This window comes from Psammomys obesus, unplaced genomic scaffold, assembly GCF_907164565.1.
Source record: "Psammomys obesus unplaced genomic scaffold, mPsaObe1.curated_primary_1811, whole genome shotgun sequence".
Lineage (NCBI taxonomy): Eukaryota > Metazoa > Chordata > Mammalia > Rodentia > Muridae > Psammomys > Psammomys obesus.
This window is the reverse complement of record NW_026591086.1, coordinates 56,094,255-56,120,831: the sequence shown is the minus strand read 5'-3', so window position 1 is coordinate 56,120,831 and position 26,577 is coordinate 56,094,255. Positions and strand designations below refer to the sequence as shown.

The window sequence follows — 26,577 nt, the reverse complement described above, 5'->3', positions numbered from 1 at the left end:
TCCCCGTGGACGCTCACATGCATCCTTCCTGTACAAGCTGATAGGAGCCCCGTTAAGTCAAGCCTTGGTTAGCTGTTCTCCTGTTCCCAGCAGCACCTCAAGTGTGTTCATGCATACATTCAGAGCTCCTACACAATGTACCTGTGATATACTCCTTTATCTACTTCTGTGTTTAAGTTTATTTACAGGGCCGTTTTATGATGGATTATGCCCCAGGGAAATGTCCCAAACCCAAGCAATCAGCTACCGTGTTGTTTCATACTCCCTAGTAGTAGGATTGTGTCCTTGTGTGCGTGTCCCCATGCTGCAGCTTCGTTCTGAGGCTGGAGGAGTGGCTCAGTAGCTCTTGTGCTGATTGTCACACAGTATTCTTGCAGGTTCGCCGACCTCAGTTCCTGCATCCATATGGAGAGACGGAGGAAGGCTGAGGATGTGAAAAACTGGCTTCTGTGATTGTTTTAGAACTTGTCCTAGTTTGTTTTCTATTGCTCTAATAAGCACCGTTACCAAAGGCAACTTAGAATAAGGGTCTATTTCCTTTCATCTTGTACTTTATAGTCCTTCACTGGGGGAAACCAGGGCACAAACGTGAGGCAGAGACTAAAGCAGAAGCCGTTGAGGAATGCTACTCACTGGTTTGTTCTCCGCGGCTTGCTCAGCCTGGTTTCTTAGACAGCCCAGGGCCGCCTACCTGACCAGGAGACAGCAGGCGTGTTCTGTTTCCTGAGACTCATCTGCCACCAGCGGGGAAGGACAGAGTCTTGCTGAAATGTCGGCCAGTCACGCCTGAATCTTATCAGTCACTATGTAGCCCCCGGCATGAACGTCTAGTTCATGAGGGATCCCTTTCACCAGTCACCTTTGTTGCTGTTGTCAGTGGTGGTTAGTGTTTGGTTTACTAGTGTCTCCTGGTAAATCTCCAGAGACTGTTCTCTCTCATTATCTATTATCCTTAGCTGTGGTTTGACACAGCAGCTTATAATCTGGCCCTTCCCTCCCTCCCTAGCCCCACTCCACTGTGTTGATGCCACGGAAGTGTTCTCTTTGTCTGCCCTTCAGTGTCTGTCTGCTGTCTTTCTGACAGTTGTGTGTTCTTCCTCCTGAATGCTGGAAGCTTAGACTAAGATGCTAGCTGTGTGGAGAGGGAAATGAGCGGATTTGGGGGAAATCACAGATCACTAGACTGTGACAGACTGAATGTGGGATATGAGAGGAGAGTGGAGTCCATGTTGGTTTCCAGGGTGAAGACCTGAGTGCTGAGATGGATGGATGAGGCCCAGGGAGACGTCAGCTTGGAAGTGTGCTCTCTGTGAGCACGTGACCTTGCGTTTCCCTGTGGTGTCCCCCCTCCCACTCAGAACTCCTGTGTGGGAAATCTTCAGTGTAGCAACATCAGAAGAGATTCCACCGGAAAGTGGAAATATGGTCCGTTGAGCTGCTTTCTGCTGCTGTAAGGATGACACGGGACCCCAACTCAGGGGACCCAAGTGACATGTATCCTCATTTTTAAAGATGAACACTTGGATTCTGTTAGGTCAGAATATGCCAGGTTGAAACTTCTGTTGTGTTCTAGAACTTCTGGTTTCTGTTTATTGTCACAAAATACTGAAGATGATGAGCTTTTTAGAATAAAAGCTTTATTTGGCTGCAGAATTGGAAGTTTCAGTGTGTGATTATCTGGTTCTGTGCTGAAGTAGTGCATCCTGGTGGAGTGTGAAGCAAAGCAGAGCTTTTTACCCATGGCCAGGATGCAGAGGGGCAGAGGAGGAGCCACGATCCTACAGTCCCCTCCAAGGGGCCACCCACATTGTCCTAGAACCCCCCCAATAGGTCCCACCCCCTCTTAAAGGTTCTCTCGACTCCCAGTTAGCGCCACCATGCTCACTAAGCTTGTGACGAGACAGCAGGCTTTAGAGAATTTCAGAATCAACTTACAGCAGCCCAGGATGTTCTTTCTCTAACCTTTAAAGTTTGAAGCAGTTTTTGCTTTAGAAATGATTGTTCTGTTGCTGTGAAGAGCCAACATGACCAAGGCCCTTAGCAAGGGAAGCATTTATTTGGTGGTTTGCTAACGGCTTCAGGTGGCTAGTCAAGCCCTAATCATTATGGAGTGAAGTAGACAGACTGGGTGATGGAGTGGTAGCTGGGAGCTTTACCTCCTGATCTGTGGGTAGAGGAGGGCGGGGGTACTGGGCCTGGTGTGGGCTTTGAGGTTTCAAAGTAACGCATGTCTTCCAACAAGGCCACACCTCCTAACCCTTCCCAAATAGTTCCACTATTGAGGGACCCAGCATTCAAACATGAGCCTGTGGAGGCCATTCTCATTCCAACCACCACAAAGCCTTTTGTGCCAATGGGCAGGGGCCAGGCTCAGGGAGTGGCCAGTGGAGCAGAGCTGATGAAGGCCATGAGCAACCGTGTCACCATCCAGTGGTGTGATCACAAGTGCATAAGGTATAATAATTGCACTTCATTGCGCCGGTGAATGCGGATGGGCATGGTTTTGTTTACTGTAAGTAAATCAAGCAGAAGCCTTGTTGGGAAACAACTGCGACCTAATTAATGACTTCGTTTATGTGTTGGCTCTCCAAAGGCATTTTTAACCAGTTTTGGTTCATTAAGCACCATTAATGTGTTAGGCTTAGAATTCTATTTTATAAAGATGTTCTCTCAATTTTAACTTTATTAAACATGCTGTTGTCTTTATGACAGCTAATTTAATCGCACTCATTTGCTCAGTTGCCACAAAACAATGGAGCAAGGCAGACAAATTGGAAAGCCTCTTTCTCCCGATACTCAGCACTATCTCCATATTAAACGTGGCTTCTTCCCTTTCATTTAGGATTAACTGGATATGACTTCTCGGTCAATGGCAGTGCTCCCTTCCAGTCCCTACCCCAACTCTGTCAACACAGCTCTGCTGGTTCTCTGCTGGTCCTATAGCAAGAGCGAGAGAGGCTTGAGAGGGTCCACAGCTATCAATTGCCTGGGCCACACACCATCCCTGCTGGCAATTGGGGAATTCTTTTCTTTTTTAATTTTTATTTTTTTAATTAATTTATTTTTTATTAATTACAATTTATTTACTCTGTATCCCTGCTGTAGCCCCCTCCCTTGTCCCCTCCCAACCTCACTCTCCTCCCTCTTTTTCTCCCATTCCCCTCTCTAAGTCTACTGATAGGGAGGTCCTCCTCCCCTTTCATCTGACCCTAGTTTATCAGATCTCATCTCTGTCTGCATTGTCTTCCTCTGTGGCCTGGTAAGCCTGTTCCCCGCTCAGAGGAGGGTGATCGAAGAGCTAGCCACTCAGTTTATGTCAGAGACAGTTCCTGTTTCCATTGCTAGGGAACCCACTTGGACACTGAGCTGCCATGGGCTACATCTGTGCAGGGTTCTAGGTTATATCCATGCATGGTCCTTGGTTGGAGTATCAGTCTCAGAAAAGACCCCTGTGGCCAGGTATTTTGGTTCTGTTGCTCTCCTTGTGGAGCTCCTAGAATTCTTGAGGAACTAAATTACAGAGAACTGCAGGGTCAGAGACTTGGGTTGTGGCTCCCTTTTGACAGGCCACACTGTGGTCTTAGAATTGTTGCTTTCTCCTTAGTTGTTTTCCCAGATAAAGTAACTGTAGTAACACAGCCAGTTGGAGAAGCAGAACAACTCAGAACTAAAATTCTATTTTGTCACCTTTGTAGGACTTTCTTTTCTTTCTTTCTTTTTTTTTAAGGAACCTGCTTGATCAAAACTAGGGCACCAGAAAAGGGAAGAAAGAAAAAAAAAATGTTCCTTCAAAAGTATGCTTACAGTTTTATGCCAAGGGTGCTGCGAGTAGCAAGCATGGAAACTCAAACACCAGAAGAAGACATGTAAGAGTGAGAGGCGAGGTGTGAGGGCTAAGGTTTACCTACTGCTTTTGCAGAATAAAAAATTCATTGTTTTACAAAACAATTTGATTTACTACCTTGGTCTTTTGCATGGGAGAGACCTGTATTTTAAAATTGCAGTCTCCTTTTCTTTAATGGCAGAAGGAGTGGCTATGCCCTGTGGACAAAGTGGATTAAATGATTTTGAAATGAGTCCCTCTAGTTTCCACATCTGGGACAGCTACCTGGACTCGGCAGAGATGTAGGTCTGATAGCTCGTTTTTGTTTTTTTTTTTTTTTTCCTGCTGTGCTTATGTAACTGGCTGACTCATCCAGCAGAATATGTTTGTCCTTAACCTGCGGGACAGCAGTGAGCAATTTGAGGTTGTCATTCCTGGAGAGATCTGGGATTGAGGCTCTGCTGCCATACAAGCATTAATGTGTGGTTTGCTTTACAGTTTACTTTGGTCCAGGAAGGGAGGGCACCTGAGCAGAATATTTCACAACAGTTTTCATATAAAACATAGTTAAGAGAAAAGTGGAGAATTCATCTTTTAGGCAGAGAGAACGTGGAGTGGCTTTCTCTTTGCTCCGTCTGAAGAGTCTAGACTGTCTGATCACATTGTAAGCGGCTGAGTGTATATAAAGATCCATTTCTGTCTCTCGATCGGCCCCTGACCGTGTGCATCCAAACTTGAGTCTGCAGCAACTGTCCCTCTAGCTCTCTCATTCTCGGTATCTAACCAAGTCTTGCATCTTCCTCCCTTTTAAGCTCTATCTTGCCCGAAGCTGTCAATCTGAAGCATTTCAACCCCCACCACACATGCGCGAGCGCGCGCTCACACACAAGCACACGCACACTGGGTGTGACCTGTCTTCCAGCAGAGTCATCTCCTTTGACTTTGGTTTTCAGCCCCTGTGTGTTGAGTCCCAGTGGGTAGTGCCAGGCTCTGGGTATGCCACAGTGCCTTAGAGCAGTCTTACCAGCCTGTCTTGAGGTAGGCACAGTGTGTCTCCAGGCACGGCCCATGTTGTGTGTCTCTTGATTGAGCTGTGCCCTCCCGTCTGTGTGTCACTGGTCCTCTCCAGTCCTCTGCCCCGTCCTCCCCAAAGCTGGTCTCCGTCCACCCCAGGCTCTTCCCTGGAGCCTTGTGCTGCTTGCTCCAGCTTGCTTGTCTTGCATTTTATTTTATTTTATTTATTTTATTTTATTTTATTTTATTATTTTATTTTATTTTTAAATCTTTTGTGATGGTCGCTTAGATATTTTTCCTGTCTTTAAGAACAGGCTTTGTAAAGGTGGGGCGGGGGCCTGTCTTTGCCTCTTCCACAGTGACTAGCTTAATGACAGGGACACACTAAATGTGTGATAGACACGCTGAGTAAATACACAGATTTAAGGTAAAGGTTTCCTTCCAGCATGTTTACACTGTACATAACTCACTCATTGTTAATCCTGAAAATTGGAACAAAAGTTGGTTTTCTTCATTTGGGACTATATACCAGGCACACAGGATATAATCGGAATCCTCAATATGATGAAATATCAGTGGGCAGGCAGTAATGTTTCTGCTTAGAAGTATGTTTCCTTGAACCAGCAAAGTTGTGTCATCCCAATGAAAAGGTACTGTAGACATGTAATTGCTTTGATTTTTCTTTACTTTTTTTTTAATAAACATTTTCTTCTGGAACTTCTCATGCGTGAGTCCCAATGCTGCCTGGCTCCAGCCAGGGCAGAATCATTGCTCTTCTCTGCACTTCGGTGTTCATCAAAGAACGGCAGCGCCATGGCCAACCATTGCTCATCTCCAAGCCGCCATTGCTCAGACTGTGCTGTTAGAGGATGGAGGGGTAAAAGGGAGGCATTGACTTGTTTGTCTCCTTTGTTTAATGATGCTAGAAGCAGTCAACAGGCAAACCATACCTGCTTTGATTTTCCTTTCCAAGTACAGAGACTGATCTGAGGATGTGACTCAGCTGATGGAGTTCTTGCTAGCATGCACCAAGCCGTGGCCTTGTTCCTCGGAACCATGCAAGCCGGGGGTGATGGCTCACAGCTGTAATCCTGGCGCTGGAGAGAGAGGGCCAGAAGTCTCCAGCGACTAGAAACCCCGGGTGTACTCTGTTGCTAGCCTGGGAAGCTAGGCTGAGCTGTGGGAGGCCCTGTCTTTGGTTTTGTTTACTTGTTTTACGCGTGTGCTGTTTTGCCTGCTTGTCTATGAAGCGGTGCATTCCCAGTGCCTGTGGAGGCCAGAAGGGGGCAGTGGGTTCCCTGGGGCAGGAGCGATGGCTGTTGTGAATGGCTGTGTGGGAACTAGGACTTAAACTAGATCTCCTGGAGAAGAAGCCTGCACTCGGAGCCACTGAGCCATCTCTCCAGGCCTGACTCTGTCTCTTAAAAACAAAACAGAAAACATCCTGAGCAGAGATGTTTTCTCATTAATCTCTTAATTTTTCTCTTTGCTCATTAATGTCACTGACCACATCTTTGCTACGTGGCACTTACATTTACCAGGACCTGTAATATCCTGTCCCTTTTAAAGTCCTCCCTCCCCCTGACTTTCTTTCCTTCCCTCCCTCCCTCCCTCATTAGCCCCCACCACCTGTGTGTGTGCGCGTGCGTTTGTATGAAAGTACCCACGGAGTTCAGAGAGGCCAGATCTCCTGAGAACTGGAGTTAGCAGCGGTTCTGGGTGCCCCCATGTTGGTGCTGGGAACCAAACTCAGGTCCTCTGCGAGAGCTGTATATGCTTTAAACTGTGGCTCCTCGTTCCACCTCTTCCCTCAGGGGTGTCCAGGCCCCACTGCACACTGGGCTGGAAGGGATGAGCCCAGGACAGCCGGGGTCCATGGGATCCGGTCTGGAGGGTGATGCCTAGAGAAGTCTTCTCCAAAGTTCACGGCCCCCACATCTGACCAGTGAGCCATGACTTCAGCCCTGTTGACACAGGGACATGTACACACGGACACAGACACAGACACACACATAACATACAGGGATGCACACATACACAGACGTGTGTGGACACACACAGACGCATATTTAAAAATAAATCAATATTCTTTAAATTATTAAACCTCCCAGCAAACTAAAGTGCACATTAGCACGTTGTTAACTGATAGAGGATATTCTGTATCCATGGTCTTTCTGTTGCTCCTGTAGCAAACCTCCTGCCTTCTGTGTTTGCTGGCTTCACTCATGATGGTCTGAGTGGCACTGGAGTATTTCAGACACTGTGTGGGATGGGGTAAGACTGTCTTACATTTGAATACACTCAATATTCGACAAAGCAGTGGTTATAGATTACAGGCAGCCTGTGACACTCAGAGAGCCCAGTGTCTGCCTTTGAAGTGTGATTCTACGTTTGATTTCTGCTCCTGCAGAATAGAAAGTTCATTACTTTGTAAAGTCATTCGACTCATTCACTTAGTCTTTAGCATAGGAGAGACCTGCATTTCACAACTGCGATTTCCCCACTTGGCTAACGTCAGGAGTGGCCCCGCCCTGCAATGCAGTCCTTAAGTAAAATTACACATTTGGGGCATCTAAATTGGCATGCCAAATTATAGGACATTTTAATTATTATGTGGATGTGACAGAATCAATTATTCTTGAACTCTTTTGAGAAAGCTGCCCCTAGCAGCGATTCACAGTAGTAAACAAGGATTAACAGGAGAAGGCTCTTTAGGAGCCTCAATAAATGTTTCCGATTAAATACCATGGGCCAAATTGACTAGAATATCCAGATGTGGAAAAACAACCCAGGCCCTGCTTACAGTTTCTGCGTGTTCCCCGAAGATGGGTTTATTCTAAACACAGCCTAAGTGAAGACCTAAGCACCACTTAGCAGCAGAGCTGCCTCCCCAGGTGCGTCATTTGGGCCAATTGTCTCCAACTCTCTTCTGTCTGAAACCATCAACCAAAGCCACTAATAAGTAGAAATGCAAGGTGAACAGCTCCTCCCTCCTCCTCTCCATCTCCAGGGTAGATTAATGAGCAATCAAAGGGCTGCAAGGCAGGGAGCTAAAGGGGGAGAGAAGGAGTCCAGGAAGTTCAACAGCAGACCCTCAGCAGATCCTCCAGCTCAGACTGGCCTGCCCCTCCCCACCATGTGTGGTATGGACTTGGGATCAGTAGAAATTCAAGCTCAGTCCCTTAGTTGTTTCTTTCGTTGTATCCAGAGAGAAAATGGGATTTCTAGCCATTTATTTCTTTGTACAGTACTGCAAATGATGCTTAGGTGTCCGTCCTTTAGGCCTGTCATTCACACCAGGGGTAACAAACCAAAGCTGGAGGTGACTTCAGGACTCAGCTGATCGGGCTCAGACCTTGCCCCCTTGTCAGCCTACTTGCCAGCACCCTAAAGAAACTCTGGCTCAGATCCTGTCAAGCCAGTGGTGTTGCCTTTTCTGACGTTACCCAGGTTCTAAATAAACAGGCTGATTTTTTTCCATCCATAGATTTCTTAGCTCTGCATTTATGTATCTGCACACCTCAAAGCTCTGAGTCTGGGGATCTGAAAAACGCCTATGAACAGACTCCCCTTGTAGCCTTGGGAGAATATAAAGAGCAACAGACAGCTGAGAGTCCATAATAATGATCTAGAACTTTTATTTATCCAGCTTTCCTATAACATTATAATAATAAAAGATCAGGTTAGGCCTTTGTTTGCTCCTTAGCCCAGGGTAATCAAACCTTTCAAGTTCCCTCCAGGCCCGGCCCCCAAATACATGGTCTGTATTCCCCCTGGCCCTACCCCTTTCCGAAGGATTGTCTGGGTGATAATATATTGCTGCAAGACATTGTGTGTCTCATTGGGCTTCTTTCTGCTGATTCCCAGGTTTTAGATTCAGGAAGACTGAAAGAATATGATGAGCCATATGTTTTGCTGCAGAATCCGGAGAGCCTCTTTTACAAGATGGTTCAGCAGCTGGGGAAGGGCGAAGCCGCGGCCCTCACCGAAACAGCAAAACAGGTGAGTTTGCCCAGGAGCCGTAATTACAGTTTGTCTCACTGGTTCCCTCCTCACTGTTTGGCACCAGGGGTCTGGTAAAAAGCACCGTGTGCCCTTTTCAATTATAAGCCTCCGGAGACAAAGCTTCAACACGTCCAGGGTTGAAGTCAGGTCTACCAGGACTTGGCAGGAGCACCAGGGAAGGGCGTGTGCGCATGTGCGAGTGCAAGCAGGCGTGCCCGAGAGGGAGTGAGCCCTGCTTGCAGACTCATTGCATTTCTTTCTTACTGACGCTTAGCACATTGCAATGCAAGTGTTGTTGGGATGCATCCAGGAAGTTAGAGAGTTAAAGTGCATATGGAATCTTGTTTGTACAGAAAGACCTATCAGAGAAACATCTAGGTTGCTTGTGTTTTCATCTTATAATTTATAAAGAATACTGTTACTCCTTGTTGCCTAGTATCTCCATAATTCTTTGTTGACTTGGGGTCCAAAGACACCTTTGTTTTTCTTCTACTTTCTAGAGAAGGTAAGCCTGTGATCAGGAGATACTCAGAATTTATGCCTTAAATCTACAGCCTCAAGTATGGAGGTAGAAAAGCTTTAAAGATATTTAGGTTGAATGGGAGCTTTTCCACATGTACCTATGGTGTTGCCTCAGGTAACTGCGCTTTGGTTTGAGGGACTCAGTGTCACACACCCGTCACGACTCCCCAAGTCTAGGCACCACAGTACAGGTGTGGTTTTCAGCCTTCATTCCTTTCTGTATTTCTCAGATTTTCCAACACCATAGGCAGAATTGAATTGCTTGGTTTGTGTAACGTTTTAAGTATCTACTAAAGACAACCCGACGAGAAGAAACGTTCCAGAATTCTACCAGCCCTTTGTGACAGTTCCTCCTGAAGCCCAGGTTCTGTTCTCCACTGTTGCAGCTCATTGCTCCTCAGGGATGCAGAGAGAGCTGGGACGAGGTCGGGTGTAGGGAACCTGCCTAGAATGCACAGATTCGCTGTTTCCAGGACTGCGGGGTGGTCGGGAGAGCTGTGTTTTCTGGTATTTTACTGAATTACACTTCATTTTAAAAGTCTGACTGGGGGCTGGAGAGGGGGCTTGGTAGCAGCTGCTCCGGGGATGAGTACCTAAGCACTGGGACTCAGTCCTCAGGAAACAAGCCCGGCATCCCGCTCTACACTGTGTCCATCCTCACAGGTGTACATCATCACACAGACACACAAATAAGCAAAATGAATTTTTAAAACCGCTAAATAAGTGTGTGTGTATCTCTAAGAGGATTATGTTGGGTTAAAAATGTGAGAGTGTGCCTTTAGCCATTCTAACAGAACAGAGAAGACCAGGAAATATCTCCTTCTGTGATGAGGCATGATGGCTGTGCGGCCGCTGCTGCTGAGGCTTCCGTGTTCATCAGACGTGGTGATCTGGAAGATGATCCAGGGTCTCTGAGCCGTCCAGAAGTACCGAGAATCACACAGCTAGCGAGTAAATGGAAGCCATGTGTTTTAAACCTAGGCTTGGGCCACAGTGTTTGTGCTCTGACCTTTTCACAAGGACTTACTCTGGTGACTGAGGAGAAGACTGCCTTTGGAATGCTGAGCTTTGGGGGAGGGAGGGCAGCTCAATTATTTATAGTACCTCCATTTCTAGAGCGTTCCCGTTCATGAGACCCTGTCAATCATTTGGGAATCGCAGAACGGTAAACCATTCAGCCTTTCATATCAGAGAAGTGTTCCCATCTACTGCCACGCCTACACAGAAACCCGCCCCCGCCTTTCATTCTGCCGTGCTGGAAACTGAGCTCGGAGCCTGAGACCTAGTAGGCAGGTGCTTTCCACTGAGCCACACCCTCACTCCTCCAAGGCCCCTGTTGAAATGCACTGTTGTGGGTTGTGGTGTGACCCGGTGGTAAAGTCCTTGCCTAGTGCGTCGGAGGCCCAGAGTTCAGGCTCTCGAATAAAGGGGTGGGGGGGGGGGGCAGCAGATGGGAGGAAAGAGACTTTGAGTGATGAATAATCATCCAGCTTAGATCTAAGTCACACACAATAACACAGTTCAACAGTCTCCTTCCTCCTCCTTCCTTCTTTGTGTGCGCGGGGCCTTGTCTATGCGTTGGGGCCAGAGGTTGCTGTGGGGAGGTCTCCTCTCTTTCTGCCTCGTTTTTTGAGATGGGGTTTCTTGCTAATTTGGCCAGCCTGGTTGTCAGCTGCCTCCAGCCTGTCTCTGCTCCTCAGCACTGGGGTCACGGTGCACGCCAGGCTCCTCACTTAGGTTCTGGGGCCGAAACCCGCACACACTGCTACACTTGTGCAGCACGCACTCTATTACGTCGTTCCCTCAGCTCTTCAGGGTGCTCAGACGGGGAAACTGAGGCCCGCTGTTACCCGCTTATGGAAGAGACAACTGTAACTCTTCCTCTTCCATCAACATCTTAATTCAGGGGGAACACCCGTGCAGAGAAGTGTGTAGGTCATGGAGTGAGAAGCAGCTCCACGTTCTTTGTCCAGCTCCAGGCTTTCACGGCCACTTAAAACGGTCTAGTTCCCGTTTGGCTGCTATTCGTAAAGAGCACAACCAAGAGACTTGGGTAGCCAAGTGTTTTATTTGGCTTACAGGTCGCAACCAACTGAAGTCTGTCATTGAGGGAAGCCAGGCAGGAGCCTAGAGGCGGGAGTTGGTGCAGAACCCATGGGGGCAGTGCTGCTCAATGGCTCGCCCTCCTATCTTGTTCAGCTTTCTTTTGTATACAACCCAGTACCACCTGCGCTGCCCGTGGTAGGCTGGGCCCTTCTGAGTTGGTCATTAATTACGAACAGGCCCCACAGATTTGCCTACAGGCAGAGTGATGGGGGCAGTTCCTCAGCTGGTGTTCCCTCTTCCCAGCTTGCGTCAACCGAGATTACAAAAAAGAAAGAAAACCCAAGGAAAAGGGTTTCAGAACACACGCTGAGGAAGCAGGGAGCAGGAGGTTTGCCGCCAGGTGACTGATACGTGGCTCTAGGTTTTACATTTAGGAACGTTACTCCTTGTTTCATTTGGCATCCAGGATGGGCCTGCTCCCCTGGCACCTGCAACAGCAGGTGTAGAATTAAGTCTGATTTAAGCTCTTCCTCGCCTCTGGCTCTGGTTACATTTGCAGAAAGATGGAGAGAAATACAGAACTCAGTTCCATTCTTTCTGCACACACAAGGTTCTTTTAGGAGAACACGTTGTCAGCATCTTACGCGTATGAAGTCAAACATCCATGCATCTTTTGGAACTGTAGACCGTGTGGGTTAGTCTGCATCATCTCTCACAGAGCAGAATTCATTCCTTTGAGATGCAAACTCAACATCTGCATGAAGGGACTTCCAAGCCGCATACTGCTGACCGTGTAGATATATTCCTTTCTGTAGAGGCCGTTGCTGGCTCACGCTGAGCCTGTCCTTTAGACGAGGTCCATGTCAAAGGACTTGTCAAGTGCGTTATCCCAAGGGTACTTGCTGATTAACAAAGCGCATCTTTTGTAGGCCATGGTATAGGAGGGCCACCCTGCTCTATTTATTGCATATAGTTACCTCATTCTTTCTAGTAGCTACCTTCCTTATCTGATCTCCACCTCCTACTTCCCATTGTTCCCTCTGATTATATTAGCTGTTTTTATCCCAAAGATTTAGCTCTAAAGTTGACTTTCAAGTTATCAATTCATAGCTGATCAGTTTCTACTCTTTATTGAGTCTTTCTAATTTGGGTTTATTCTTCTGTTATTTTTAAATTACTGAGTGTATTTGTTTGTATTCTTTTTATTAATATAGATGTTAATTATAGCAGTCATAATATAATAGCTACAACAACTATGCTAATTGTAATATGAATATTTAAGGATGTGAATTTTCCTATGAACTGCTTTAACCATACCTCAATTTTTGCTACTCATCTTTCATCAAAAAATACTTCAGATTTTGAGGTATAAAATACTTTTTACTCCAGAAAATATTGAAGAGGAGCGTTTGTTGGTAATTGGATTGTTTTCTGTTTTATTTATTATTTCTGTTTGCACTGTCATTGTTGACAAAACAATAATGTTTTAAATAATGTTTTCTATATTATGTCTGCTTGCTTGAAATTACACATTCTTTCCTGTGTCCCGGTATACTGGAAATCTTTGTAAATTATTTTTGAATTCTCTTTTTAAAAAATGATTATTCTGGTAATTTTTTTAGATCTGCTACAGTAACTACATAATGAGTTGTCTGTGTTCCTTCATGCCTTTTTTAAAAAAAGTTTCTATCACTTTCACGTTGAATATTTTTATTATTCTTAACTTGCATATGTTACTTCCACTGTGAGTTATATTGTCTACAATTCAAACTGTTTTCCTATGTTCATTTAAGGCTTTTGGCTTTTAGTTCTAGCCTGCTCAAAACTAAGATAGCGCTTTCTCCCCTTCCTCCTGTCTTCATTTGCTCTGTATGTCTTTGTCATTAAAATCCAGAAGTGTGTCTTTCTGTACATGTGTGGAGCTGGGCCTTGCTCTGAGATGTGATCCTTGCCTTTTTACAAAGGGATGATTTTAACTCATTTACATTTATTGAAATCATGGGTATGTTTTATCTATACTAGTTTCTGGTATGTTGTACTTTCAGTGTTCTTCATATGTGTGTTATATTACTTCCGTCAATTTTATAAAGCTATTTTTCCTTAAGCTTCTTAAAATACTAATTTTTAGTTATTTTGCTTGCTCACTCACTCCTATTCCCTTGTCACATTCTGTTGTTCTTTTCTGCAGTAACTAACCTTTATTCTGCCTTTGGTAAACCAGTCATTTATTCCATCTTTTCCTCTTTCTTTGTTACTGACTTCTGTTAATTAGGTTTCATCTTCAGCTTTTTGCTTTGCCATGTTCTCAGGGCCCTCTCTCTCAGCACAGTTGGTTCTTTGACCGTATTCCAGATGTTTTCTCCTAACTGTCCTCTGCTTACTGAGTGTTCCCCATTATCAGACTGTCTTGTTCCTCTCTGCTTTTTACTTGTCTGTTTCACAGATGGCATACCACTCTTTTCATTATTACTACTACGTTTCACTTCTAAATAACTTTTTTATTGTTTCAGATGAGAAAGTTTGTAAACTCTTTATTTCTCTGCATCTTTGATGTGTAAAGTGATTTCTAAAAGTGGAAGAATTTGATAATCTATCACTCAATAGTCTAAAAAGGCAGGACCAAGCCTCCATTATTCTCTAACTTGTCAGTAATGCCAGTGTCAGAGTCTCACGTTAGATCTGTTTTAAAGCTGAATACATGAGGCCTTGAGGACAGCTATGAGTGAGGCAGAGTACTGCTGGCTAGTGAGAGTGAACTGACAGTCTTGAGCCAGGACACCGAAGGTTGTCTTACAAATGCAGTGTAAATGAAAGCCCCAGTTCACCTCAGTCCATGAAGGGAAGGTTTCATTGCTTTGTGCGTTAGAAGGCTCTGTTCTTATATGGCAGCCTGATGGGTGAGTTAATGATTGATCTTCGTTCTGCCCTCATTAAGCGATACTCAGAAAACCATCTAAGCAAAAGGAAGAGGATCCAGAAATTCGTTCCAGACGTGGGCTTATGGCAGGGTCTCTCTTTTTCCACATCCTGGTGGGGCATTGCTACCATTTGCCACATGGTGAAACTGAGGCAGAAGAGCCCAGCTAAGGTTTCAGAGTTATCAGAGCAGGTGCTGGTATCCCAAGCCTCAGCCATCTCCCAGCCTGCCTTCCTGCCTCCCAGATTCCCGTATTAACTCCATTAACATTGTCTAACAACAGTGCTGGGACTCTGCAAAGATCATATCAGAAGGTCCACAAAAGGGAATCCAAGCTGAATTGTTTTCATCTTTTAAACCTTAACACTCTTTTCCACGAACCAAGGGGCTACTTCCCTGAGCGGCCCTCAGTGACACACCCAGCACCAGTCTGCAGCCATCAATTAGCTCCTGTTATCTAATTTTATAGATGAGGCAGTCAGCGTGGAGGGAGGCTAGGCTGGTGGTGCAGTCTCAGCTGGCTGTCCAGGAGAAAGACACGCTGCTCCCCTTTAGCTAGGCTGAGCCCACAGCCTGAGGGCCCGGCAGAGAATGCCAGCCATCTCTCATCATGCCCTATACTGGGAGTAGATGCTCTGAGGCTGGCATTGAGATCAGTTGGTAGAGTGCCTTGCCTAGCATGCAGGGAGCCCCAGGTTCAGGCCCCACTACCACATTGTTGTCTGCTTTTAGCAGACATAGTGGCACGTGCTGCAACTCCAACATTTGCAGGTGGAGGCAGGTGCTGGTAGTTCAATGTCATCTTCAGCTCATGACAAGTTCAAGGCCAGCCTGAGCTACTTGAAACTTTGTCTCCCCCCAAAAAATAAAAATTAAAAAAATTAAAGTTAAAAAGAGATTGAGACTGGCAGTGGGGTAGAAGAGGAGAAATTAGGGATTCTATACTCCTGAACTCGTTCTCAGCCAGGCGTTCCTGGCTGGAAAACCGAGGCTGTTTTAAAAGTGCATGGATGTTTTGCCTGCGTGCAGGTATGCACACTGTGTGCATGTAGTACCCACAGAGTCCAGAAGAGGGTGTCAGATCCTCTGGAACTGGAGTGACAGCGGATGTCAGTGGCCTTGTGGGAGCTGGGAATAGGAAGAGCAGGTAGGTGGAGAGGATGTGAGATTTGAATACACAGACACACAAAAAAGAACAAGTCCTGTTTTTGAAAGCATGTCAGTTTTATTCCAGGAGGCTCTTTTTCCTTAAGTGACATTTCTTGTGTAAGTCGAGTCTTCCGTGTTGTGATATTTAGGGGGGAAGTTGGCAAGCCACCCCAGGGAGGCATACTGACTAATGTGGTCTCAGCGGCCGTCTTGCTGGGTGGGAAGTGCAGCATCCCCACTGGTAACTTTGCTGGCAGCACCCGCAGATAAATTCATGGCTGGAGCCTGTGACGTGGGTCCAGTATCACGTGACCCAGCTCCTGACGCTCCTGAGTGTCAGCTGAGACAGACGGTGCATTTTTCTGTCTTAAAGGCTCACACAAAACTTTTCACATTCTTCTTTGAAGAAAAAAAAAATTACATTTGAAGTCCTTTTTCACCCAAACACATTTGGAGATAAGAGCTCACATGTCTTGACATTATTTCATTTTGTAATACGCATCTGTCAAGGAACCCAGATATGATAGAGCCGCTAAAAACTGATGATTGCGGAACAGAGAAACCTGACAGCATTTCATTTTCTTTATTTTCTGATTACGCGTTTATCAGAGAACCTGTATCTCTTCTATTTCAGCTTGGAATTGGCAGAATTCAGGAATTCAAAGGCTCGGCAAAGAACTGCCCTATTATTTGGTATCACCTTACATTTTAGAGAAGTCGCTTGGTTGGGTCATTGTCACGGCATTTGCTTCTCTTTTCATTATTGTGGCCCGCTATCCACAGATCGCGTTTCTATAGGCCCCACGACTGCTTGCTGCACAAATTAAGTGCCGGGATATTTCATACATAGACGCCAGAGTTTCAATGCTTGTCAGTCAGAGTTTGTAATATATAGGGATTACAACCTGATACTAACATCCGAATCTATTGTGCTCATTTTATGTGCGAAAATGAGAAACTTCAGTGCAGATGCCCAATTCCCTGGCCTCTTTGTCCCCCTGTTTTTAATTCATCTCTGGGTTTTGAGTCAGTAAAATGATTTCGCTTATCAATTTTAATGGCATGATAAAGCATATCTGTGAATCACAGTGATCAGAAGTAAAGTGGATCTACAAGTTGTTCAGCCTTTAGCCCTGCCATACTGAGGGCTTTAGCACGGTATTTCACAGAATGTGTGCCTTCCTGGCCTTCTAATTGCACCTCAATGAGTGCTCTGATTTCCTGGATGGAAAAGGCATTGCCTGGAGAGGAAGGCTTGAGAACGTTACTCATATTCTTTTTCTGCTTGCCTCTTTTCCACAGGTGTACTTCAGAAGGAATTATCCAGATATCACATTCACCAGCCCTGCCGTGAACACCTCCAATGGACAGCCCTCAGCCTTAACGATTTTTGAAACAGCATTGTGATCACCAAGACATAAAGTCTGTCCCAGAGGTGTTTCCCCGAGGAAGCTCCGTAGACTACAGCACACTTGCAAGACGTACAGGATACTGGTGTCTTTGGATTTTTCCCTCCAACTTTATTCAGTGGTTTCAGGTTCTAACGAAGTGGCCTATCATTTTCTTTAAATGTTCCCGCTGCTCTTCACTGGTCCAGTTCGAGGTGCAGGCCACCGACAACAGCAGCTGCCAGGTTTTGTGCCTTATCAGACTCTAGGGCCAAAGCCCATTCGTTTTCTAAGCTGTCACGGAGGTTTGCTTCTCCCTGTGGCCTTTCAAAGTACACTCTCCAGTTGTATCAGGGATTCTATTTACTTGAAGACTGTGTGAAGCTGCCAGATTGTCTCCCTGCTTTCTTTGACATAGCTGGGACCCGTTACTTCCCCACAAAGGCCTCTGGTTAAAATAGTACAGGCAAAATTAACAGGAATGACAAAGAAACAAAAAAAACCCACATACATGTTGAGTAACATGGCAGGAGAGAGTCTATCCCGCCACCCACACGTATACAAGATACATGGCTAAGGTGTGGAAGCGTCTGTGTTGGAAAATAAAATCATGCTTTCTCAAAATGGGAGCCCTGATTGGTGGTTTGAGGGCACACGAATGTCCATCCCCGTGAAATCCGTGCGAGTCAGGGTGGGCTGCTCTCGCACTGAAGGGCTCAGCACTGTCCCATTCCCTGGAACGGAGACTCTCAGGCATCTCGCTAATCTCAAGTGGCTTCTGGTTTACAGAAGGTAAACCTCCTATTGGCTGGCAGCCTCTTGTGCAATCCTTTCAGACTGATGCGGAAAAGCTCTGCCCCCCTGGGGAAAGCCTGAGGATGGCACAGTGGTCGGCTGTGACCAGGTGTCACAGCCTCAGGGGACAAGCAGAAGCTTCCCTGTCTAGGACCCATCCAGAGCAGTCTGACCACTGATGGCCGGTCTCAGGACCTTCTGACCAGTCAGTCAACAAACCGCAGTGCTTCCCGGGACCTGATCTGCTTCACAGAGCCACAGGTCTTAAATTCTTCCCGGTGGTGGTGGCAAAGGTGTACGCTGAGTTCAAGTTACTGAAGGTTTTACTGTCACGACTCAAAGTGGACTCTTTATGATCAATAAACCACCCTCAAGTTACATATGTTACTATGTAGACACACTCAGGTGCACATGTGTGTTTTTCAACATTTTGTGTGTGTGTGTGTCAGGTTTTTTACTAGCTAACAGACCAAGCCTGTTTTATAAAGTGGAACCTCAAAAAGCACACACACAGCAAAACACCCAACACAGGGGAGCAGTGACTGTGTGAGTCTTGGTATGTAGTTAATGTACTAATGTTTAGTCCAGTAAATGATGTACATTTATTTTTTATTGGTAGTCATGGTTAGTGTTTCAGGAGACTGAGATGCGACGGTGACAGTACGGTCTGTTAGAGTATGTAGAAACGTCTTAAATGTAAATATGTTTACTTGGTCTTCGGAGATTAAAGGCAGTCATATCAGTGAGTCACTACTTCCTTTCTGTTTCTGCACCATCACAGGACAAACCAATTTCAACTGATAAAAACGACAGTTTCCAACTCCATTCAAAGATATATTTATTCCTTGCGGGATTGTGAACTGACCGATGTCGTTGCTGGTGAGAGCCAGTGAGCTTTGGGGAGATCAAAAAGCAGCTCCCACCACCACCTGTTTCTCTTGGCCACTTGAGAGGCCCAGGTCGTCTGGGTGGAGGTGTGGGCTGCACGCAGCCCGAAGCTGCTGAGGCTGACCGGTGGCTCTGCCTTACACAAGCACCAAATGGTTACCATTTGTAGGGTTTTTAAAGGTGACTTTCTGCTCAAACTAACAGGAAGTTGGCCATTTAAAAGCCATTGAAAACCCTGTTGGATGTTGGTTCTCAGTGTGGGTCACCTGGTCCAGCAACTTTTCCTGGAAACTTGTGAGAAGTGAGACACTTGTGTGTAGCTCAGATCTACGAGAACCAGACCTGGGCTGCGGAGATCCGTGTAGTTCCAGTTCAGCAGCAAGTCTCAGAAGTGACGCCACGGCTCCGTAGGGTTCATTTGGAGATGAGCAAGAGGATTGGTGCTTCACGGCAGAGAACATCCAAATGGCTCTCAGCTGAATGACTCTCGCTGCTTCCCAAGAGAAGAGAGTTTAGCACCACGATTGGGGCGGTGGGGCAAAAAACTCAGAATATCATCAGCTAAGTGCTGATGAAGCAACAGGAGTACGCCTATAGAGCTCCGTGAACCTATTTATCAGAAAACAGCCTTGGGCCAGTGAGATGTCTCAGAGGGTAATCGCATTGCCACCAGGCCTGACAAGCTGAGTTTGTTTCCTGGAACCCACACGGTGAAAGGAGAGAACCAACTCCTGAGCGTGGTTCCCTGACCTCCATAAGCATGTCCACAGACACACACCCATAGCACACTCGAGTGAGTGAGTATTTTAGAAAACCATGTTGGTGACATTTCCTGAAGCTGTAGGCTCTATGGTCTGTTCACTGTCCTGTGTGCCCACATATGCACTAAGCTGTATTCCAGGGTGTCATCAGGAACATAGCTCCAAGCCCTTCATCCTGAGAGCAGCTGAAATTCTGACCAGCAGCAGAAGCAGCAGGTGGTGGAATGCAGCCCTGAAAACAAAGTACAGGCATGACACATGGATTTTATAAACATCATCGCGTTCCAAAGATGCCTGACCCCAAAGACTTCTGATCCCATTTATACAAAAGTCAAAAATAGAACTAAACTGTTATGTACAGATTCTCAGTGGCCCTTATTTTAGGAAGCTAAAGCTATTGGCAGCTGGGTGAGATGCAAAGGGAGCTTTTAGGGGCTGGAGAGATGGCTCGGTGGTTAAGGTCTGCAGTTCCCGTTCCAGGGGATCCAATGCATAAAAAAAAAAAAAAAAGCAGAGGAGTGTGGGTACTTAGATAGCCCTCCCACCTGCCGTGTGTTTGGGGTAGTCAGGCTGGGTAGTATTTAGACTAGTATTCACTGGGCTTTCTGTGTTTTCTGAAGCTTTAGTGTGCAATACTTCACAACTGAGTCAGCGAAGTTCTTGCTCTTCTCTTAGAATCCCAGCTTGAGCACTCCAGTCTTCCCACAAGCACGCCTGAGTGAATAGACATGAATCCCCTGCAGCTGGGAAGTTATTTCTCCCGAGTTCTTAAAGTGCCAGGCTGCTCCAGGCTTGTCCTGTGTCCTGGAGTGAGCAGAGCGCTTGTAGGTCTTGGTACTTGTGAAGGCAAGGTGTGTGTTTGCCCTAACCGACGCGTTACGGGGGTTTTAAAGGGGATGCTGACCGCATTAGCCGGAGACCTTTAACCCAAACATAACAACATCCACGTGCACATTTCCTGCTCCCACCTCTTCATCTCTAGGCTGTCTAAACAAACGTCTTGGGTGCGCACATAATAATTCTCTGATAAAAACCCTCCCTGAGCACCAGTTCTTTGGGCCCAGGTTGCACGTTGGCTTGTGGAATGAGAAGTAAGATGGATTTTGGTGTTCAAGATGCTTGGGATCCATGCTTGTAGAAGCGAGAGAAGACTCATGGTTGGGCAGAAGGGAAAACTGAGGTGAAGACGTATCCAGATAACCTCACCCCTGCTCCAACACACATATACATGATGAGAACTGCAAAGCTCAAATGATTGTCAAGGACTGTCTTGACCTGTGAAATAGTTGGGCCTTTCTACTTTCATCAGTCATTGTACGTGGCTGTCCTCCCGAAGCACAAAATCACAAACATTTGCTGAATGAGCAGCAAGGACTGGCCTCTCAACTTCACAGTTCTGAGTTCTGCAGGGTAGCTCATGGGAACAGACTACTAGTTTTGAGGCCAGTAACAGACCTGGGTACCAGTTCTACCTCTGTCACGCTGGTACTCTGTCACTCAGGAAGACAGAGGTATTTACTGCTGAGAGTGGGAGGTTTGAAAACCTGAAGGAGGAAAGTGCTTATTCCAGAACATGGACCAAGGCCGTGAACTGGGATTGTCCTTGAAGAGATGTGGTGTGGTGACCTTGTAGCCATATACCTTAGCCACATGTTTAAGTCTCTGGGTCTTTCCAGCTTCTTCATCTGTAGAATGGACATAATTCTCGCCCTTAACTCCCAGGAAAACACAAAAGAACATGAGCTAGAGAGTCGGGTTTCCTAACTCTAAGTCAATGTCCCTTTTGTGTTAGATGCCTGGGGTTTGAGTCATGAGTCCTGTCTGCCTACTGTGTTCTCTCTCACTGTGCATGCTTCCCATTTCTGTGAAATTGGAACAGGGACAGTGCTTCTCTCAGAGGACAATTTAAAGGTGGGAACATAAACTACTCACTAGTGGTGACTTCATCTATAGCCAATCTACTTGGCACAGACAGTCCACAACAGTTTTGTAGAAACTTTCCAGACCTTGGCATTGCCAAGGCATCCAAACTCATGATGAACAGACCCTTTGTTGTCTATTAGTAAGGACTCTCTAGAAGAACACACACACACACATAAACAATATATATATAGTATGAATAAATCGTATAAAAAGTGGGTTATTAGACTGGATTCCGCTGTAAATGTTGGGCCAGCCAGCAATAGTTTCTCAGTTCACAAAGCAGAATGTTCTACAGTCGCAGGCTGGAGTTAAAGGCCTGGAGGATTCTTGAAAAGATACTGGTCTTCAGTCCATATTGGAGCCTGAAGAAATGAACCTAACGTCAGCAAGTAGGGTAGAAACACTAACAGCAGCAAAGGTAGAAACACTCATTCCCAAGAAGCAAAGGCCAGCAGCAGGCCTTGGTGGACCCTTTATATCCAGGCTACAGAGGGCGCTGGCTGCTCTGGAGGTCGCCTGCTCCAGCAGTTATCTTCCTGGGAATGTCCTTCTCACCCAGAGGTGTGTCTCTTAGTTGATTCCAAATCTGATCAAACTGTTCATCAAAATTAACCATCGTGGGGCTGTAGAGACATCTCAGCGGTTCAGAACAATTCTTGCTCCTACAGAGGCCCCAGCCCTGGTTCCCATCACTCACATCCGGCAGCTCACAGCCATCTGTGACTCTACTTCTGTAATGCTCTTTTCTGAGATCCACAGGCACCAGGCATGTGTGTGGTGCACACAAAGATATGTAGACAACACACACACACACACACACACACACACACACAGCCATCATGAGGGACCCAGAGACAAATCCGAGTGCTGTACTTGAGTGGTGAGGTTTCTGGGGAACAAGTTCCATCCGAGCCATGCACAGGAGCCCACCTGCCAGCTTACAGTGGCTCCAAAATTGAAAATAATTCAAGGAAAACTTACTGTTGGTCCCAGACCATCGCGAAGCATAGCTGTAGGCTAAAAGCTGGTTTACAGTTAGGTCCCAGTGAAACCTAGATCTTCACCAACCCGGGAAAAGTTACACTGTGATGGTCCCACGCAAAATTAAATCCCAGGTTTTCAAATGCTTTACTATCCACAGGTGACATTCTTAAACAGAAAAAAACCTGAAGTGCTACTTGATGTCAATTAAGGATTTTAAAGTTGAAATGCTATAAATACAGCTCTAATATTATGCATGTGTTTACACTAATTATGTTCTTGAGTCAGCAGCATGATCTAGGCTGAGAACACAGTGTGCACTGTGAGAGCATCAGGATTTATGTACAAGCTGTTGATTTTCCTTTAAAACTAGAAAGATTCTCAGGCTAAGTAGGTTTTTTTATCCTTTAGATTTACTGTTTTAAGAAAAATAATCTTCAAAAACGAAAATGGCAGCTGTCTTGAAGCCATGAGTATGTTGATTTGGGTTTAGAACTCCAAAGTGTGTGGTTGGGCTGGAGCGATGGCTCGGTGGCTAAGAACACTGGCCGCTCCTGAGGCAGGCCTGGGCTTAGTTCCCAGCGGCCACACTGGACAGCTTGCAGCCGCCTTCATCTCATCTCGAGAAGTTCTGGCGCTGACTTTTGGCCTCTGTGGGGGCAGACACACACATGGTGCGCATAGGCATATATGAGCACTAACACCTAAAACAAAATTCAATTTAAAAAATGGCAACTGCCGCCGTTGTTCTGTGGGCCCAGCCCCCTATGGGTCAGCACTGAACACTGTTCTTTAAGAAGAGCCAGGATCAAGACAGAACTGCCTCCTAGGGGAGGTTCTGATGAAGCCCAGAGTTCCGGTTAGCAGCCTCTTCAGGAAGCCACCGACGTAAGTGACCATGATCTATCACAGGGGGTGAGACGGAATTGATCATTGTAAAAGCAGGGTTTGATTCAGAAGTTAGTCATAATTGTCTGGGGAGAGAATCACAGGAAAAACACTTTTAAGATTAAATTTTGCAGATTATCTTGACAAACACTAAAAAGAGTCCCTGTGAGATCGTGTTTATATGCTACTAGGAGTGTTTTAAGTAAGGAGTGGGGAAGCCACAGAAGGTTAAGGCTGTAGAAACATTTCATGTGTAATAATGAATCCATTGAAAACAGCCCGTGCGTCCACATGCATTCCAGTCAAATTTGGAGGGATGAGGAAGTGGGTAGATGAACAGACAGATGGAAACAAAGCTTCTCGTGATAGAATGATGACCCGTGAGTGTGAAGGACTGACAGGCGGGAGTGTGGACCCACTCTTGTCACCAGTAGTTCACACTGTCCCAACACTGGTGTTTGCTAAGTGAGCTCGAATGGATATCTCCGCAGAAATGGTAAGAAGGGAATTTTACGTTTACCATAGTGAATCTGGCGGACACCCTCCCAACCAGGCAGCCAGGCCTGACCTACGGAAGCTGAAGGCAACCACTGTGGGACCAGCCACATCTCTTTGTCTTGCTGTGTGCGCAGCGGTGGTTATACCATGTCACCGCGGTGATGTGCATGCCAGGAAGCATGACCTGAGCTCCCAGCAGTCCAACAAACTCCATCTGAGGACCTCCTGAAAGGCCCGGCTGTGCTCCTTAACGCTGTCTGTGGCCGTTAGAGGTTGCAGAGGTGTTACAGTCTCAGTGGTAACTTAAAAGATGGCAATTAAACACACCATGATCCTGGATTAGAAACGACAGCGGTAAAGACAGCAGTGACAGGCGGTAAAAAGCTGTACAGTTGCTAGTAGCGTTTTACCAGCTTAAACTCCTGAGTTTACTTCTTACATCATGCTGTATAAGCAAATACCCTTAGGCAATGCATACTGGTGTGTTTAGCAGTAAAGGATTCCGACGTCGGCAACGTATCCTCCAATGGCTAAGCAAACATGGCTATGCATATATGTGCAGATAGCCCTATGCACATCATGTATGCATCCTATATAACACATGCATGATTGTGGATCAACATATTAGTGGGTGAGAAGGCAAGTGTAGGAGAAAATGTTAACTGAGGATCCAGATGAAGGACACACCCAAAAGGGAAGGACCCGAACCTAGATAAGGTCTGGAAAACTCAGGCAAGCTTTACATCTGAGCTGTGTTTGAGCTGCTCCCTTGTTTGTAGCTTACGGCTCAAGCCTACCTCACTCTGCAGACCTGTGAGAAGTACGCAGGCGGCACCAGGGCCCATGCAGAACCGCCGGTGGCCTCGCCTGGCAATCCGGCTCGTTGGGGATTCAGAACCTGGAAATTCTTACAGCTTAAGGCTGAGGTAGTCCTGTAACTCACCAGGAAGAAACAAATCTCCTTGGCAGGGGGCCCTCGATGACAGGGCTTTGCTGATAGCGGTGGCACACAGTGTGAAGCTACAGGCGCAATGCACGTGGCTCAGGTGAAATCCTCTCTATAGGAGAAGTTCTCCGGGTTTTCCACAACACAGCGGTATTTTTACCTGCTGCTGTACCAATCAAGCTTATTTTGGTGTGCATTTTTGCATGTTAAAGTTAGTTCTTTGAGAGTTTCCTACAATGGGCTCTGATCACATTTGCCCCTTCCCCTTTGCTTGCCCACCCAACTTTGTGTCCTTTTATTTTCTATACCTTTCAAGGCCAGTTTGTGCTCCCCAAATAGCCGTGGCTATGACCTCTTGCACTGGAGCACAGCCAGCTTGCAAGGGTCTTCTCCAGAGAAAACTGCCAGCCCTGCTCCTGGCTCCCTGGCTTGGGGGTCAGGGTGTGTGTGTGCAACCCCCATCTCTGCTGGGATCCGGTCTGGCTTGGGTGTGTTCAGGCTGTGTACGTGCTGACAGAGTCACTGTGGTTCCAAGTGTGCAGCCACCCTGCTATGCCCAGAAGATGTCTCCTTGCAGCTCACGCTCCTCCACTCTTCCCCACCCCTCGTCCGTGATGCCTGAGCCTGGGGTGGGGGCGCAGTATAGACCTCCCTTTGTGGCTGAGCTTTCTTCAGGCTCTTATTCCCTGCGCTGGCCAGCTCTGGCTCTCTGTTAGGCACCATCTACTCAAACAGAAGCTTCTCAGATGCAGGTTGAGAGACCCACTGATCTTTGGATGTAACGACCCGTCATCAGGGGTCTGTTTAATATTATGTCTATTTAACAGCCTAAAAGCATGAGGTTCCGCCCTAGGGCCTATGACCTGTCTAGCCATAAGTTCTTCGCTCAGTAATGGTGCTTTGCAAATACCAAAAGTGAGCAGCTCCTTCCATCACCTTCCTTAGATAGCTGATTAACACGTCAGACTCTGTTGATTCTTTGCTACTTTCATATGTTCCAACTGAGATAGTACGCAAGCCCAGAGGAGAAAGGCTGACTCCAGGCTCCCATGATTCCCAATGAAAAACAATTTCCAAGAAAGATCACGTTGGTGATTTGAAATCATATTGGAAAAGGTATCAAGATGTCTGATTTAACAAATGGTGGTTGACATCTGTGCTTACTTTAAAGTCCTACTGAAATCTGAAGGGTATTTGTTGTTGTTTTTCTTAAATGTACTTTCACGTTTTCTTCCATATTGTTCTATTAGCAAATACAATGAACCTGAGGGAACTGTATTCTCCAGTTTGCAAGGATTAAAACAGAAAACCATCCCTTGGCAGGAGTACAGCAAAATCGGCACATTCAAATTGGCCAGGCCTGGTGGCACGAGGTTTTAATCACAGTGCCTGGGAAGCAGCGGGGACGGGGAGCTATCGGAGTACAGCACAGTGAGTTTCAGGCCAGCCTGTCTCAAAACCAACTACGCAACAGCAAACAAACAAACCAAACCCAGCAACATGCTGACACAGTTGTGGACAGTAGACCGAGAGATGATTCCTTGTAGGCTGTTCTCCGACCTCCGCACATACGCGCCTTAGGATGAGAGGGCCCATAAGCACTCATAAACAAAATAAATAAACGTCATGAAGATAGATCTAGCTGGCCTAGAGAGATGGCTCGGTGGCTCAAAGCAGGCACTGCTTCTTGCAGAGGACCCGAGTTTAGTTCCCAATTCACACGTCCAGGCAGACTCCTTTTCATGCATGTACCTCTGCATACACCCACACATAGACATACATGATGCACCTAAAAATAAATTAAATCTTTAAAAGAAATCATTGCTAAAGAGTCACCAGTGGTGAACACAGCCTATTGTATGTTGGCGCAACAGCACAGCAGCCACGATGATGGTCTGCTTCTTATCAGTCACTGATGACATAAATAATGATTGCACAAGGTATCCAGGCTTGTTGCTGCATGTCTTCTGGGCAGGTCCCTGAAATCACTTCTCAGGCAAAGGGAAATGGTTAGGCAAATTGTCCCGGGAAAC

The 26,577-nt window shown here is 46.3% G+C and overlaps 1 protein-coding gene across 1 annotated transcript in view; it reads left to right on the top strand.

Annotated features, from left to right (window-relative positions):
- Positions 1–18,405, top strand: part of Abcc4 (ATP binding cassette subfamily C member 4) — a 208,350-nt gene extending 189,945 nt beyond the window's left edge. The window contains exons 30-31 of the mRNA XM_055609807.1: positions 8,705–8,839; positions 16,779–18,405. Of these exons, the coding sequence (XP_055465782.1) occupies positions 8,705–8,839; positions 16,779–16,883 (240 nt within the window). The 3' untranslated portion in view covers positions 16,884–18,405. The remainder of the gene's footprint in view (positions 1–8,704; positions 8,840–16,778) is intronic.
- The last annotated feature ends 8,172 nt before the right edge of the window (positions 18,406–26,577 follow it).